At 39.5% G+C, this 14,294-nt stretch overlaps 2 protein-coding genes across 8 annotated transcripts in view; both read right to left on the reverse strand.

Moving 5' to 3' along the window:
* C4BPA (complement component 4 binding protein alpha) overlaps positions 1-1,505 on the reverse strand; it is a 31,529-nt gene extending 30,024 nt beyond the window's left edge. For 2 of the 4 annotated variants that reach the window (XM_071219785.1, XM_053915926.1), the window contains exon 1: positions 1,349-1,478. The gene's annotated coding sequence lies outside the window, so the exon portion shown is untranslated. Of the gene's footprint in view, positions 1-1,348 lie in introns of all 4 variants that reach the window. The other 2 variants (XM_024572657.3, XM_045183038.2) reach the window with 2 other exon arrangements.
* A 4,170-nt stretch (positions 1,506-5,675) lies between these two features.
* C4BPB (complement component 4 binding protein beta) lies at positions 5,676-14,294 on the reverse strand. 4 transcript variants are annotated; one of them, XM_024572646.4, is made up of 7 exons: positions 14,219-14,294; positions 13,584-13,785; positions 12,870-13,043; positions 11,534-11,710; positions 7,249-7,342; positions 6,429-6,555; positions 5,676-5,879 (listed from the first exon to the last, which is right to left on the reverse strand). In XM_024572646.4, the coding sequence occupies exons 2-7, from the start codon at positions 13,639-13,641 to the stop codon at positions 5,736-5,738; spliced, it is 774 nt and encodes a 257-aa protein (XP_024428414.2). In that variant the 5' UTR covers positions 13,642-13,785; positions 14,219-14,294; the 3' UTR covers positions 5,676-5,735. The 4 variants fall into 4 exon arrangements, with proteins under 4 accessions (XP_024428414.2, XP_045038954.2, XP_045038963.2 ...); XM_045183019.3 differs by lacking the exon at positions 14,219-14,294 and having other exon boundaries at positions 6,435-6,555; positions 13,584-13,960; XM_045183028.3 differs by lacking the exon at positions 14,219-14,294 and having other exon boundaries at positions 5,741-5,879; positions 6,443-6,555; positions 13,584-13,959.

The raw sequence follows: 14,294 nt of genomic DNA on the forward strand, positions 1-14,294 counted from the left end.
TTCACCTCTTAAACTCTTATGGAAATAAAACCAACTCAAGAGCCATAGTCAACACTGGCCAACGCAATAAAATTTGAGAGGCACTGGGAAAATCCCCAGCCCCCAGATTTCTTCTTCCATTAGAGATTACTCTTTTAAGTTAGTGTATTTTATCTAAACAACTCCTTTTACAATTTGGGATACTATTTTCTCCAGTCTCAAGTGGAGTGTCTCCTTGCTTACACCTCCATTCTCAATTGTACCACTTTCAGACTCCAGAAGGAACTTGCTTCCACACTTCCCCTCCCATTCTAGAATGTCTTTATCTATCAGCTCCACCTTTCTGTGTTTGTATTATATCAAATGTATCTCTACACTTAATACAAACCTTCTTGATGCTTCTTTTTATTCTGGATACTCTACTTTTTATTCTCCTTGTATTACTCTATGTAGAGACAAGACAGGAGTCAACAAAAAGAAAAGCAGCTTAAGAATTAAAATGAGCCCTGGCTGGTGTGGCTCAGTGGATTGAGTGCCAGCCTGTGAACCAAAGGGTCACCGGTTTGATTCCCAGTCAGGGCACATGCATGGGTTGCAGGCCAGGTCCCCAACAAGGGCACATGAGAGGCAACCACACATTGATGTTTCTCTCCCTCTCTTTCTCCCTCCCTTCCCTTCTCTAAAATAAATAAATCAAATTAAAAAAAAAGAATTAAAATGAGGACCAGGATAGTACTATGCCCTGCCCAACCAAGAAGAGCATTTCAAGAAGAAATGGTAATCAACATTGCCATATTCAAAGAGTGAGGGGGAGAGAGGGGGTGAGGAAGACTAAGGCCTCTCACTTTAGAAACTACCTGGAAACTGAACAAAATCCTCCTTATTATCAAATTTAAAGGTTTTTACTGTCCATGGTAAAGGAGATATAGTGGAGTTAATAAAACTTCCAAAGGAAATTGCATCAAATTTCAGAATGTAGACTATGAAAACCAGGACTCCTTTGACCCCCTTTGGGAAGTCTGGCTTACTTCCTGCCTCAACTTTCCTGCATGGATAGATGGTAAAAAGCAACAAACCAATACACTCAACTTTTAGACACAATAACAAGAGCAATATCTTCTTTTCTACTTCAGTTTACATTATGAGTATATATTATTATTCCCCCATTTATAATGAAAAATTGAGGCTCACTGGGGTTAAACTTACTCTTCAAGTCATGTTATACACTAATGCAATACTCCTGAAAGATTTCTGCTGAAAACACCCCCAAGGGTTTGTCTCTGTCTTATCCTCCCAATCGTGCACTCCTCAAAGGGCCAAACCACCAAACCAGCCTTTCCCCCCGAGATACCCTGAGTAACCCACTGACCTGCAGGTAGCTGCAGAAGAAGTAGAAGACACTATCACGGTGCCTTGGGTAGTTTCTCAAGGACGAAAACTTCCTCGATCTCTAATAGTCCTAGTTCCTTCCTAGATAAGAGCTTACCAGAAAGCCCTGAAGTTTGCTAGAAATTGCTCCACCAAACGGTCCCAGAATTCCAGCCATGTGGTTGGCTGATCAGAGAGGGCTTAATAAAAATTCATGAGCAGATTCAACTGGCCCTGTGAATGATTAACAACAGAAATACAGCACCCATGTTTACCTAATCTCCTTCCTCTTCACTAGCCCCCATTCTTGATAATATGTTGCAATCATTTTCTCCTTGCCAACCATTTCCCCTAAATGAAAATGTAATATGAATTTGATGCCAGGATTCTCTTTTCTTTTCATAAACACAAGGGGTTATAAAAGAGGTAATCAAGCTAGCCTGGAAACCTTGGCTAGCAGGGTTCAGACTAGGTTCACAAACAGGATCCACTTTCCATGATGTTAGCTCCAGCAGGCTTTCCTGGGGCTCAGGGACCTATGGATGACCTTGCCCTATGCTGATCTCCAAGAAAGTACAAGAGGTGGGAGGTTGAACACATTTCCTGAGTTCCTGATATGTGCCAAGTTGCCTGCAACATGACTAGTACTCAGTGAATGTTAACTACTTACCACCCCAACTACTCCTAAATGCTGGGCACTGAATGACCTCCAGAAGTTAGTGTGCCATTGAGCGCTTCTCAGAAGAATGCAATGAATGGCCAGCCATGTTTGTTACCACGTAGATCCAGGAAGGATCCCAAACCCTGACATTATCCTGACAACTTTGCTTTTTCTGTAATAAACACCAAAAGTCTCTTAAAGCCTTCAGAAAAGGAGTTGAACCACAGCAGAAGGTTTTTGGGGGTTTTCTAAAGATTTTATTTATTTATTTTCAGAGGGAGAGGAAGGGAGGAAGAAAGAGAGGGAAAGAAACATCAATCAGCTGCCTCTCGCATGCCCCCAACCGGGGACCTGGCCTGAAACCCAGGCATATGCCTTGGCCAGGAAGTGAGCTGACAGCCTTTTGGTTCACAGACTGGCACTCAGTCCACTGAGTCACACCAGTGAGGGCCACAGCAGGAGTTTTGACAGAAGATAAGACATCTGGGCTGAGCTTTGAATGAAAAGTAGAAATTATCAGATGAAAATGAGAAAGATTAAATTAGAGTTAGAAGGAACATGGGCCAAGTCACAAAGGTGAGATTGATTTACTGATTTGAAGAGAATGAGCATAAAGGGGATCATGGATTGCACAATTTTGAGAGATAAGTTAGAGGAAATACCCACTTAAAGTTACCATTCAAAATACCATTTTCCAATCTATTGGAGTTCTTTACTTTCCACATGACTGGTTCAAAGTTTTCTCGCTAGGTCACTAAATTGTCTAACTCTCAGCAGATGACCTTGCCTCCTACTTTACTAAAAAAAAATTATTCTACAGTAGCTTCTCTCCACCTCAAGTTTTCTCACCTATTCACTCCTGTTTCAGAAGATTTGTTTGTTCTTTTCCTTATTTTCAATGTGTCTTTCATTCTGAAATGTTCCCTTAATCTTGCTGAAACTTCAAACACCATGTGTCTTCTTTTGTGAGATGCTCAACTTCTCAAAAGAGGCTCCTCTGTTTCTTCCCTACTCTTTCTCACCAACCACTCCACACCCCTGCTTTGGGGCCTTCCCATCTGGCTGCTTCCCAGCACTCTTGGCAGACCTCTTTGAGCTCTGCTCTTGTTTCCAAATCCAAAATTCCTTTAACTTATCTCTTATGATTTTCTCAGCAGCTCAGAACACTTCCCATCATTTCCTCTCTGAAACTCTCTTCTCCTTGGCTTCCACCACCCTAACCTTCCCTGAGTTCCCAATCTTACTAACTCCTCATTCTCAGTTGTTGTTACCTCACTTCCTCTTTCTCATCTCCAAATATAGCTGGTTGTTCTTTTTAAAAACATTTTTCTTCACATCTTCATTTACCCTATCTGCTCTCGTGGCTTTAACTATTCCCCACAGGAGAACTACCCCATGACCACATCTTTATCTCTGATTACTCTCCTAAATGCAGACTCACATTTTTGTTGTCCATGGGACACCTTACAAGCACCTTATACTCTGCACATCTAAAGGGGAACTTCCATTTCCTGCCCAGAAGCCTCACCTTCTCACCCCAACACTAATCCAGGCTCCCAGGAATAAAATTTCAGGCTCACCTTCAAACCCTTCCTCTCCCTCATCCTCCAGCGTTCAATCAGTTGACATGTTGTTTTTCCTGGATTTTGCAATGTCTCTCCCGTCTGCTGTTTCTTTTCTATTTCCACTGCCATCAAACCAGTTCAGGCATCATTGTATCTCGTGTGGACTATTGCAGGGGATTCTCTGTTGCAGTTCTTTTCCTACTTCTACCTATTGTAAATGAGAGAAATATTGTGCTCTGCCCTCATCATTTCCTTGCCTGAAAGTCTTTCATCTCTACCCACTGCCTACCAACTACGGTTTAATTTCTCTAACATACCCTTTAAAAGTCTCTGTAAACTCACTGTAATGGATCTTTCTAGCCTTTTCTCTCATCACTTCCCATGCTTTACCCAGGCCAATTCAGATAATGTGCTATTCCCTAAGCAGGCCCCCTCTTCCCTGCCTCTTCATAAAATCTCCTAAAAATTAACATTAAAAACTCAATGTAAAACATTAAAGAAGTTTAAAAGAATAAACACCGATAATTTCAACATGTAAGACAACTGTTTTCATCTGTGCCTAGTATTACCTGGTGGTCTTTTCTATGAGAATAAAGGTTTTAATAAATGTATTCATAAGTACTTGTTATTCTGTATTCTGTTTTTAGATTATACTTTTAAGATTTTCTGTCCAGAATTAACCCTATAAAAGCCTGCATTACATTTGATGTACCATAATTTATTTAAATTTCTCCAAGATTGGACATTTTAAATGCTCACAAGGTCTTGCTACTGCAGACAATCTAGGCAAAAACATAATGAACAGCTTCAAATTTAAAAAGATTTTGCTCAAGTTAGATAAATCCTAGGATTGGTTAAAAATCTCATGACTCTCATTACATTTCTCAATTTTTTTTCCAATTGGAATGTCTCCTCCCTAATCGTTGTCTCTAACTCTTCCTCATTTTTAAAGGCTCAAATAACTATGACCTCTTTCTTGAGAATTTTCCCACCTCCTCCTCTCCCCAGATGGAAGTCATCCCCCTCCCCTCTGAGCTCCCATAGTACAGAGTTCTGTGAAAGGGTTTATTCCATTCTTACCATCATGATTGAATGACACGTTTATCCATGTCTTGTGTCCACTGATAGACTGTGCGCCATTTGAGAGTCCATCCATCTTCATTCTCCTCTGTAGCTTCATCTAGAGATTCTCTATTATTTCAAGCTCTCTTATGTATTTTGTTTGTATTTTACCCAGATTTCCTCTGTGTTTTAAGTAAAGGGCAGAATATGAGATGGAAGAAGCCTGTGATATCAGCTCAGTATGACATCTTGACAGGAAAACCTTGGGATTCTCGTGTTTTCTGCCCTCAAAAAAAAAAAAGAAAAGAATACACAGGGTCCGGCAGCAGTAAGGCCTGCTTGAGTGTGGTTGGCAGGGTAATAACCTGGGTGTAATAATGTATAGTTTTAATTTGAACATTTCACCTAAAAGGTCATATGGTGTGCTTGAGTGTGACATTGTTATGTTACAGAATTCCATGCTTATGATTTTGGAATAAAAGGTTTGGGAATAAAAAAGGGACATTATTTGTGCTGGACCCTGTGTTTACTCGTGCTACCCCGCCTCAGATTTACCATGCAAGGTGGATTTCATCCCAAAGGCAGTGAACAACGTTACTGCAGATTTGGAAACCTGGTTTCACAAACAGAACATAGGGGAGACCCAGGAGAGAGTCCTAACTCAACTTTTTCCTCAGTGGGTCATTTAAGATATAGTTGTTCTGAGTCCAGTTTCCAAAAATGAAAGGTTAATTTTTACCTCAGAAGTTTTGGCTAATCTGAGGTTAATTTTTGCCTCATCATTCCTGTCTCATATTAATATGAGGCACACCTCCTAGCTGTGATCTGAGCTTCCCACTTTCTTTACAAAAACAAGAAAATAAGCCCCTCACTCTCCATTAACGTGTTGCTAATTCTGGTCTTAAACAGACAACCACCACACTCGACCTTCCCGTTCAGTACACGCATGCGCACACACAGCGTACACTGTACAACTGCAGGTGGTCACTGGGACGTTGCTTTTCAGTCTAATGAGAGAAAATTATGAAACCGATTTCAGAACCAAGAGGAAAATTTATTCATAGGTGTATTTTCTTTACCCATTCTGCTCAGGTACAATGTCAGGAAAACATTTTGGCCTTCAGCTCAGCTTTCTTCAATTCCAGAAAATATTTTACTTCCTCCATTGTTGAGCCACATTCCTTTAATCTTTGCATAACGTTCTCTATGGCCTTGCAAAGTTCTTTAGTCTCTTTAAAGGCAAGCTGAAGAAAGAAAAAAAAAAAAGGAAATTACAACTAGAGAACTGAGACCCAATTCGATACCCTGAAGATGAGTAGTGCACGGGTCCCTGAACAGGGGCTCAGAACCAGACTAACTTAAGTAGGGACCTGGGTCTGGAACACGATGCTTAAGTATACTTATTAGTATCCCAGGAATAAATATAAACTAAAAGAGAGGCCTCAACGAAAATTGACCTGTCATTGTGTTTTGGAGTCTAGAAGAACTTTAGAGACTTTTCATAGCAATACTTCCAAGTCAAAGACATGAGTTTATTTACGTGCCTTGCTCTATAAAGCACATAAGGCAACAACTCCTACCAGCGAGTATTAGTGATAGTGGTGGCAAATGGGAACTACAATATAGAAAAAAAGTAAGCTAATATTTTATGAGCCCCATGCTACAATCAGGCCAAGGCCAACCCATTCAAAAACATCCCAAATTGAACAGATATTTACTAAGCATGTACCAGAAGCAATGCCAGGCCCTGGAGATACAGCTGTGAACAAGACAGGTGAGAGCCTACTACCTACAAGTGCCTTCTCACACTCAGTCTGTGGAGCTGGTTTGGGAACTTCTTGGATCAATTCACAGGCCGGAAGTTCACTGTTCCACTCTCCATCAATGCATTGCTGCTCTTGTGTGCCCACCAAATGGTATCTGAACAGGAATTAGAATGGCAACAACACTAAGCCTGTCCACCTTCTGAACTAGGCAAACAGCTGGGTTAGTGTTGTATCTCAATGTTTCATATTGCCATAGAACCCACCCCTCCACCCCTGATCCAAAAGGCATGCTTGAGTTATTTCAGGATTACAGAGCAGTGATGAAGTAAAACCACTCCCCTGAGGCGTGGAGAGGACCCAAGTGATGAGTCAACCCGTACGTACAACATGCAGAAGTGACAGATTCTGAACAGTGTGCTTACACAGACAGTTTTTGGGTGGGTAGGGTGAAGGAAGAGGCTCTTTATTTAGTAACTTTAAAAGCCATCTATCATCTGTGTTCTAACAAGGAGTAGAAAACTAAATACAGACAGCCTTCAAATAATCTTAGTGAACTGTCTAAGATGGACATGCGGCTTTTAATCAGAAAAAACACGAGAGTTTGTTGGGGGTATAGAATGAGAAACAAAGTGATACTTTAATTAGGATAAACAGGAAAATTAGTCTGTCTTCTACTGATTGGGTGGAGCTGGAAGTAGGCTAAGGCAGCTCTCAAAATTAGAATGAGCTTAGAATCTTGAGCAGCAGGAAATCAGGGGACTAGTTTGAGACGGACTGAGACATTCCCAGAAACAATGCTACTAGTTAATAGGCAAGATCTTGTATTTGAAAGGCTGCATACACTTACCCTTTTTCACAGTAATAAGTAATGGTAGATCCTGAGTTGAAATCTCTTCCTTCAAAATTGCCATGAGCTGGATTCCCAGGAGGGCCACAGTGTCCTGAGAGACCGAGGTATAGGATTGACAGTTTTGAAGTCCAGTTACACTCAATGAACAGCACCCCCTGAGTGCAACTGTCTATGCCAGCTCCTGCCATCTTCATAGCAGCATGTGTGGGATCTAGGGACATGGCCTCCATTCATTTCCTTTTGGTCAAAATCATATTTGTTCATAGGAAAGACCCCTCCTGGCTCATCCTCAGTCATTAGTGATTTGAGAGTATCTTCTGATTGGCAGGAGCCCAAGGAAAGGAAGTTTAAGTTATAGAAATGCTAATTGCCAGTTTACGAGAAAAGGAAATTTAGACCATAAGTAGAAGTGGAAGAAGTAACTCCCTGACACAGGAGATAAATACTGTGAGCTCAAATGGAGGTTGACATCCTCTGTGGGACAACTATACAATATGAGAGCTTCATCAAAAAAGGAGAACAGAGCTGGGAGAATTGAGAAGGAGTCTGTAATAAAACTGTGCAAAGAGAGCTGGAGGATGCACTAGATGTTGTAAGTTTTGGTTCTGGCTCTTCCAACAACCACATGGCATGAAAGAAGTCATTCCATCCCTCTTGGCTCCCTTCCTAACCTATAAGTTGAGCAGTTTAAGTGATGTTATCTCGAAGGTCTTCTCAGCTCTGAGAATGAATCTAAATATGTTGATCAAGATAAAAGACGAAATCAAGAATAATTACATAGGTGTAATTATTTACTGAAACATAAAGGTCTTCAACACAAATAGCTAAGTATAAACAGCAAAACATAAAAAGAGTATGTATAATACGGGGTCCAGCACAAATAATGCCCCTTTTTTATTACAAAATCATAAGCATGGAATTCTGTAACATAACAATATCACACTCAAGCACACCATATGACATTTTAGGTCACATGTTCAAATTAAAACTATAAATCATTACACCCAGATTATTACCCAACCCACCACACTCAAGCAGGCCTTACTTCTGCTGGACCCTGTGTAATACTGTTTTTGTAAAACACAAACATATATGAACAAATATGACTGAAAACTATATATCAAAGTACTCTGTTATCTCTGGGTTGTTGGTTTACAGGTAATTATATGTTTCCTTTTTTTACTTTCTGAATTTTTTTTACAGCAAAGATACATTACTTGAGCATTGCTAAAAGATCGAAAACAGTTCAAAAGAAGAAAGGAAAAAGAATTTTAATGAGTTGATTAAGGAACTCCAGTTTAGATAGGGTTTTCCTGGTGACTTTTAAGGGTACAGTTTTTGTTTTGTTTTGGTTTGGTTTGGATTGGTTTTTTATCCTCACTGAGGACATTTTTTTTTTATTGCTTTTAGAGAGAGAGGAAGGCAGAGAGAGAGAAAGCAACATCGATTAAAGAGAGAAACATCAACTGGTTGCCTCCCATATGCACCTGGACCAGGGATTATATGCACCTGGACTGCGGAGTGAACCCACAACATAGGTATGTCCATGACCAGAAACTGAACCCGCAACCTTTTAGTTATGGGACAATGTTCCAACCAACTGAGCCCCCCTGGCCAGGGATACGGTACAGTTTTGAACTGAAGGAGATGATGTGGATCTCGGGTCTAAACAGAAAAGAACCTGCTTTATTCAGGGGCCTATGGAGCTCTCCCTAGAATCGGGCAATAAACTAACAAAAACACAGAGATCCCGAATTTTGGAGCTAGGACAGGAACTGCTGAATTAAAGGAGAGTAAAACAGAGCCTACAAAAAATAAATACTTTAAACCTGTGTCAAGGTAATGATGTAAATAAATTTATAGATTTTAATTTAACAGCATGAAGTAGATATGTAAGTTTTAAGTAACCCTAAACTCTCTAAATGATATGTACAGTTTGTACTTTTAAACTGCCTATTTATTACTTTGATAGCTATTGCCAAAATGCATCCAAAGAGTGACATCACTTTCCCTGACTTAAGTGGCTACTGCCTCATATATTGAATAATATTAATAAGATGAAATCAATGTTTGGCTAATCTGATCAGTAAAAATTTTAATCTAATTTTAATGTCCATCTCTCTAATTCTTAGCAAGGTTTCATATTATTTCATACATTTGAGAAATATAAATAGTTTGGGGCTAACTTTGGAATTTTCTACCGGTAAACTTTTTTGTACAAAACTAACTATATCCCTGAGGTTCTTGTTTCCCATAGGATCCAGCAATTTTACTCCTTAGTACTTACCCAAGGGAGTTAAAAACATGTCCACACACAAACCTGCACACAATGTCTATAGCAACTTTATTCATAATCACCCAAACTTGAAAGCAACCAAGATGCCCTTCAGAGGTGAATGGATAAATAAACTGTGGTACATCCAGAAATGACATAACATTCAGCAATAAAAAAATGAGCTATCAAGCCATGAAAAAACATGGATGAACCTTACATGCATATTATAAAGAGAAATAAGCAAATCTGAACAGGCTACATACTATATGATAACAATTATATGACATTCTAGAAAAGGCAAAGCTATTAAAACAATAGAAATACCAGTGCTTGAGAGGGTGGGAGAAGCTGAACAGGCGGAGCACGCAGGGTTTGTAGAGCAGTGAAAAGACTCTGATATTATAAAGGATGGCTACACGTCATTATGCTCTTGTCCAAACCAGCACCAAAAGTGAGCCTCATAACCTGCAGGTTTGGGGTAATTATGTGTTAACGTAGATTCATCCTTGGTAAAAAATGTACCATTCTGGTGAGTTATGTTGATAATGGAGGAGGCTACAGATGTGTAGGGGTAGGGAGTATATGAGAAATCTCTGTACCTTCCTCTCAGTTTTATTGTAAAACTACTCTTTAAAAAATTGCCTTTAAATAAATAAATTTGCAGTGTTAAGATATATACTGTCCCAAATTAGATTTTTAAATTAATTTTTTGTTTCTTTTTTTTTTTTAATTTAAAATCTGGTAAGGATTACATTGTAATGCCAAGTCTGCCCATCCAGAACCATGGCGTAGCTTTTCTTTTACTCAAGTCTTATTTCATGTCCTCCAGCAACTTTTCATATAGGCCTCATGAATGGATTTTTTTACATTTCAGTATTCGCCTAATAATTATTACTAGAAAGTAAAATATTGATTTCTCATATTTATTTTGTATTCAAGAATAAAGTTTGTAGGAGAATTTTTGGACCTGTTAAGTATATTTTGCATCTAGTGATATCCTGTGAGTCAGCAGTCATTCTAGGAATCCACACTTTAGAAATAGCATAAAGGTTTATGTATGTGTATACATACATATGATACTATTTTAGCATTGTTTGTAGTAGCAAAAATATGCAAATAAAATAACCATCAATATAAGAGAAGTGGAATAAGTTATGGCATATCTACATGCAGTTATTAAGAAGGAGAAAATAGAGTTATACATACAGATCTTAAAAAGATTTCCATGTATACTGTTATATAAAAAAAGCAATTTTAAAATATGTATAACGAAGTCCCATTTTTGTAGGCATATATGTGTGTAGGTAGTATGTGTGTGCATTTGTTTGTTTAATGTGTCTGCATAGGAACACGTATAAAGGACCCATGGACAAAGACAACGGGGGACACTGAGGATTGAATGTGGGAGGTGGATGTGGGTAGGGCAGGGGGAGAGTAATGGGAGGAAAATGGGGACAATATTAATTGACCAACAATAAAAAAAATCACCCTACTCAGGGAGATAGCAGGAAAAAAATGTCCGCATAAATATAAGAAACAGTCATGAAATAAACACACCCAACTAATGACCTCTAAGAGCTGTGCATATAGTGATAGAGAAGGTACTTTCAATTCTCATTTTATATAATTTTGTCATGGATGAGTTATGGTCTTTTATTTCTATTTTTGTGTATTTTTCAAATAAAAACTTTAAGTCAGTATTTTGAAATAAGCAAAAAATAGTCAGATGTCCCTAACTCCCTGTATTGGACCTAGTAGGACAGGAATCCTAGTTGAAAAAAGAAAAAAAAGTGTTGTTTATTATTTGAATGCTGTTCACTTCACTGGAATACACTACCTGAGCGGAGGCTCTGCTCTGTGGGCTCCACTTCTTTCTTGGTTGACTTTTAGATCCCAAACCCTTCCCAGATATTGAAAAAGAGGAAAGCATTGAAAGATGTGGCAATGCCTAAAGTGTCACTTCTGATCAGCATCTTTGGGATTTGCATTTGTTTCTACTGTACTTACTGCTTCTGCAGACTGGAAGGGGGGGCGCCCAGGTGTGGTCCTCTGCACACTGGCTCCAATTGCTGCCCTTGAGGATGTAGTGCTCTTTGCACTTAAACGTGATTTTGTCACTCACATTCATAGGCCCCAGGGGACTAAACTCACCATTTACCAGCACAGGGTCGGGACAGTGGCCCACTGGAGAAGAAAACAGGCTGTGATCTGTAAGGGCCAGGATGAAACCCACCGCAGCAAACACTAGACCTCTCCCAGGCTTCATTGAGAAAACAGGAAATTACAACCAAAAGTGCACTTTTTTAGTGGGGACTGGCACATGGTACCAAACCATATCAATGCAGGATGTGAAGAGTGGGTTGGCCTAAGTGAGGCAGAAACAGTCTTGGGTGTACACAAGAGTGACAACTGGCAGTTGAACTTCTAAAAGTAATTAAGCATAAAATTGGAAATTACCAATAGCACGTTCATCATCCTGCTATGTAAAGCATTGCTCAAAACTCCTGAGCCTATGTTTGAAGCGTTTCCTTCCCCTTTACCCAGCCAAATATACACATCACTCATCATCTTTCACTCCATTTTGTTTTCCCAGGTGGAAAAACAGGAGAGAATGCAGAGAGATGTGAACTTGGTCATATGAATAAAAGGCAAACATGTTGGTGTGCTTTATTCTGGGTATAAAAGAAAACTAATCCAACTATTTTTAAAAACAGTGATAATAAAGAGAATATGGACATTTCTTCTCCATCTCTACAGACAGCACAAAAGAGTTTGTGAAATCCAAGCAAATCACTTGGATGTCAGTTATCACATTTGTAAAATGAGAATATAAATATTTCCCAGTGCAAAGTTACATGATAATGAAATAAAATGGTATGATATATTTACTTCAAAATAATAATGCAAAGCAGAACGGTAGATGAAGAAAGATTAGTTATGAGTGGATACTTGGAGCTGGGTGATGAATACATATGAGTTCATCTTCCTCACCTGTCCCTTGTGTAAACTTAAAATTTTTATAATATAATATTATTAAATTTTTATAATATAGCATTTTTATAATACAAAAATTCTAAGGCAGTATGATATTAAACAAATTTGGCCCCCAAAAGTCATTTTATTATATGACAGAAATTCTTTCCTTCTTGTAGGGGTGATTGAGTCTGGAAGAGCTGATCGTGTACCATCTAACAGAAGTTCCACCACTAGAATGCATTAAAAATGGACTCCTAGAAGTTGGGAATTTTTTCTTATTAAGTGTTAACAGGGACTACTGGAGGCAGGATGTGAAGAATACGGTAGGATGACAAGACAGACAAAGAAGCAGAAAGATTAAACTTACAGCGACACTGGGGAGTGGAGGCGTTCCATTCCTTAGAGGCATTGCAAAAAAAGTTTCTCTCTCCTTCCAGGTGGTAGCCCTTAAGACAAAAATAAGTCCCCCAAATTTGTCCTTTCACCTCTTCTGCAACAAATATGCTATTATCCACTGGGGGAAGTTCTGGACAGCTCTCCACTGGAAGGAAAACGGAAACAGATTCACCTGGGACATCATGTGCTGTGAAGAAGCCCTTATTAGATCCCCTCCCCCAACTCTGACTGTCTTTTGGCGGGATTATTGATTCTGATTCCTTGTACTCTTCCATGTCCATGTACCTCCACATCCTTCCCTACCCCCAAATTCCCAAAGATTTGTTTTCAACAGGAATTTCACTCAAATTCAGCCATAACTTGTCCACTCCTAAAGAAACGATCCCCTTTCCAAATGACAGTCCTGGAGTTCATAACACAGAAGGCCTCTCCAGATTGTGACACCGGTACTGTATTTGCTCCTAGAACAGGAGGCAGAAGTAAACGGGTAGCCACCCACCGACAGAGCAGAATTGTCATTAAACATTTACTAAGCCCCTAATGTAGGACAGCCAAGTAATTTGAGATTTTTCAATGAGGCAAATGCATTTCATTGATTTAAATTTCATTACAACCCTAGACAGAATGCCTCTTAACCTGCAAACTGATATCAAATGCCTTGAAAATTGAGCTTAAGTATACGTACCATCTGAGCCAGAAATCAGCCACACAACCACAAGATAGCACACAGACCGAAAAAACATCTTGTGATCAATTGTTTGACCCAGGCTGGAATGAACCCAGCCAAGGCACCTGGTTTGGATCAAAACAGATCTTCTAACACTGTGTAAGATCAGACAGACCAACCACCTGTCTCCTAGAGAAGTGGTTGCATTGATTCCTCTTCCCTGGAAAAAATGAAAGAAAAAAAAAATCTCGTAACAGGAAAAGAGAACAGCTGTAAGGAAGTTGGCACAGGGAGGGACTTTGTAAAACCACAAAGGGGTAGTAAAAGAGCTGCCAGTTCTAAAACTTAGTTTCAGAAATTGCCCAGGCAAATCCAGTTGATCAGTCCCTTTGAACTGCAGGCTCCCACCAACAGATGTGGGCCAATGGTTTTGCCATGACCTTCACTTCTGTCAATATTTGCTAATGTTTAAAGTCTACCTTCTGCAACCCTCTTTAACATTGTGGGTGGAGGCAGGGGTGCCAACCCCTGATCCTTTCCCAAGTCAAACCCAAATTCAGGTGCTACTCCATATCCCTTTCTCAACTACCAGATACCCTAAGGCTGTGAGCAGCACTGAAGATGGAAAGCCCAGGGAATTCAACTAACCTTACCTGTCTCTGATCTTCCAGATTTATGGCTTCCCAACAAGGAGCTGGTCCTGATTGATTCCAAACCTGACAAGAACTC

The sequence above is a fragment of the Desmodus rotundus genome, chromosome 12 (assembly GCF_022682495.2).
Source record: "Desmodus rotundus isolate HL8 chromosome 12, HLdesRot8A.1, whole genome shotgun sequence".
NCBI classification, from domain to species: domain Eukaryota; kingdom Metazoa; phylum Chordata; class Mammalia; order Chiroptera; family Phyllostomidae; genus Desmodus; species Desmodus rotundus.

Excerpts from the sequence above, each read along its gene's own strand:
- C4BPB (XM_024572646.4), bottom strand. The coding sequence starts at position 13,641 with ATGTTTTTTCGGTCTGTGTGCTATCTTGTGGTTGTGTGGCTGATTTCT. Across the intron at positions 13,044-13,583 it reads GCTGATTTCTGGCTCAGATG|TGGAGAGCTGTCCAGAACTT; the intron begins GTACGTATACTT and ends TTTTCCTTCCAG. Across the intron at positions 7,343-11,533 it reads CCTTCCAGTCTGCAGAAGCA|GACACTGTGGCCCTCCTGGG; the intron begins GTAAGTACAGTA and ends TCGGTCTCTCAG.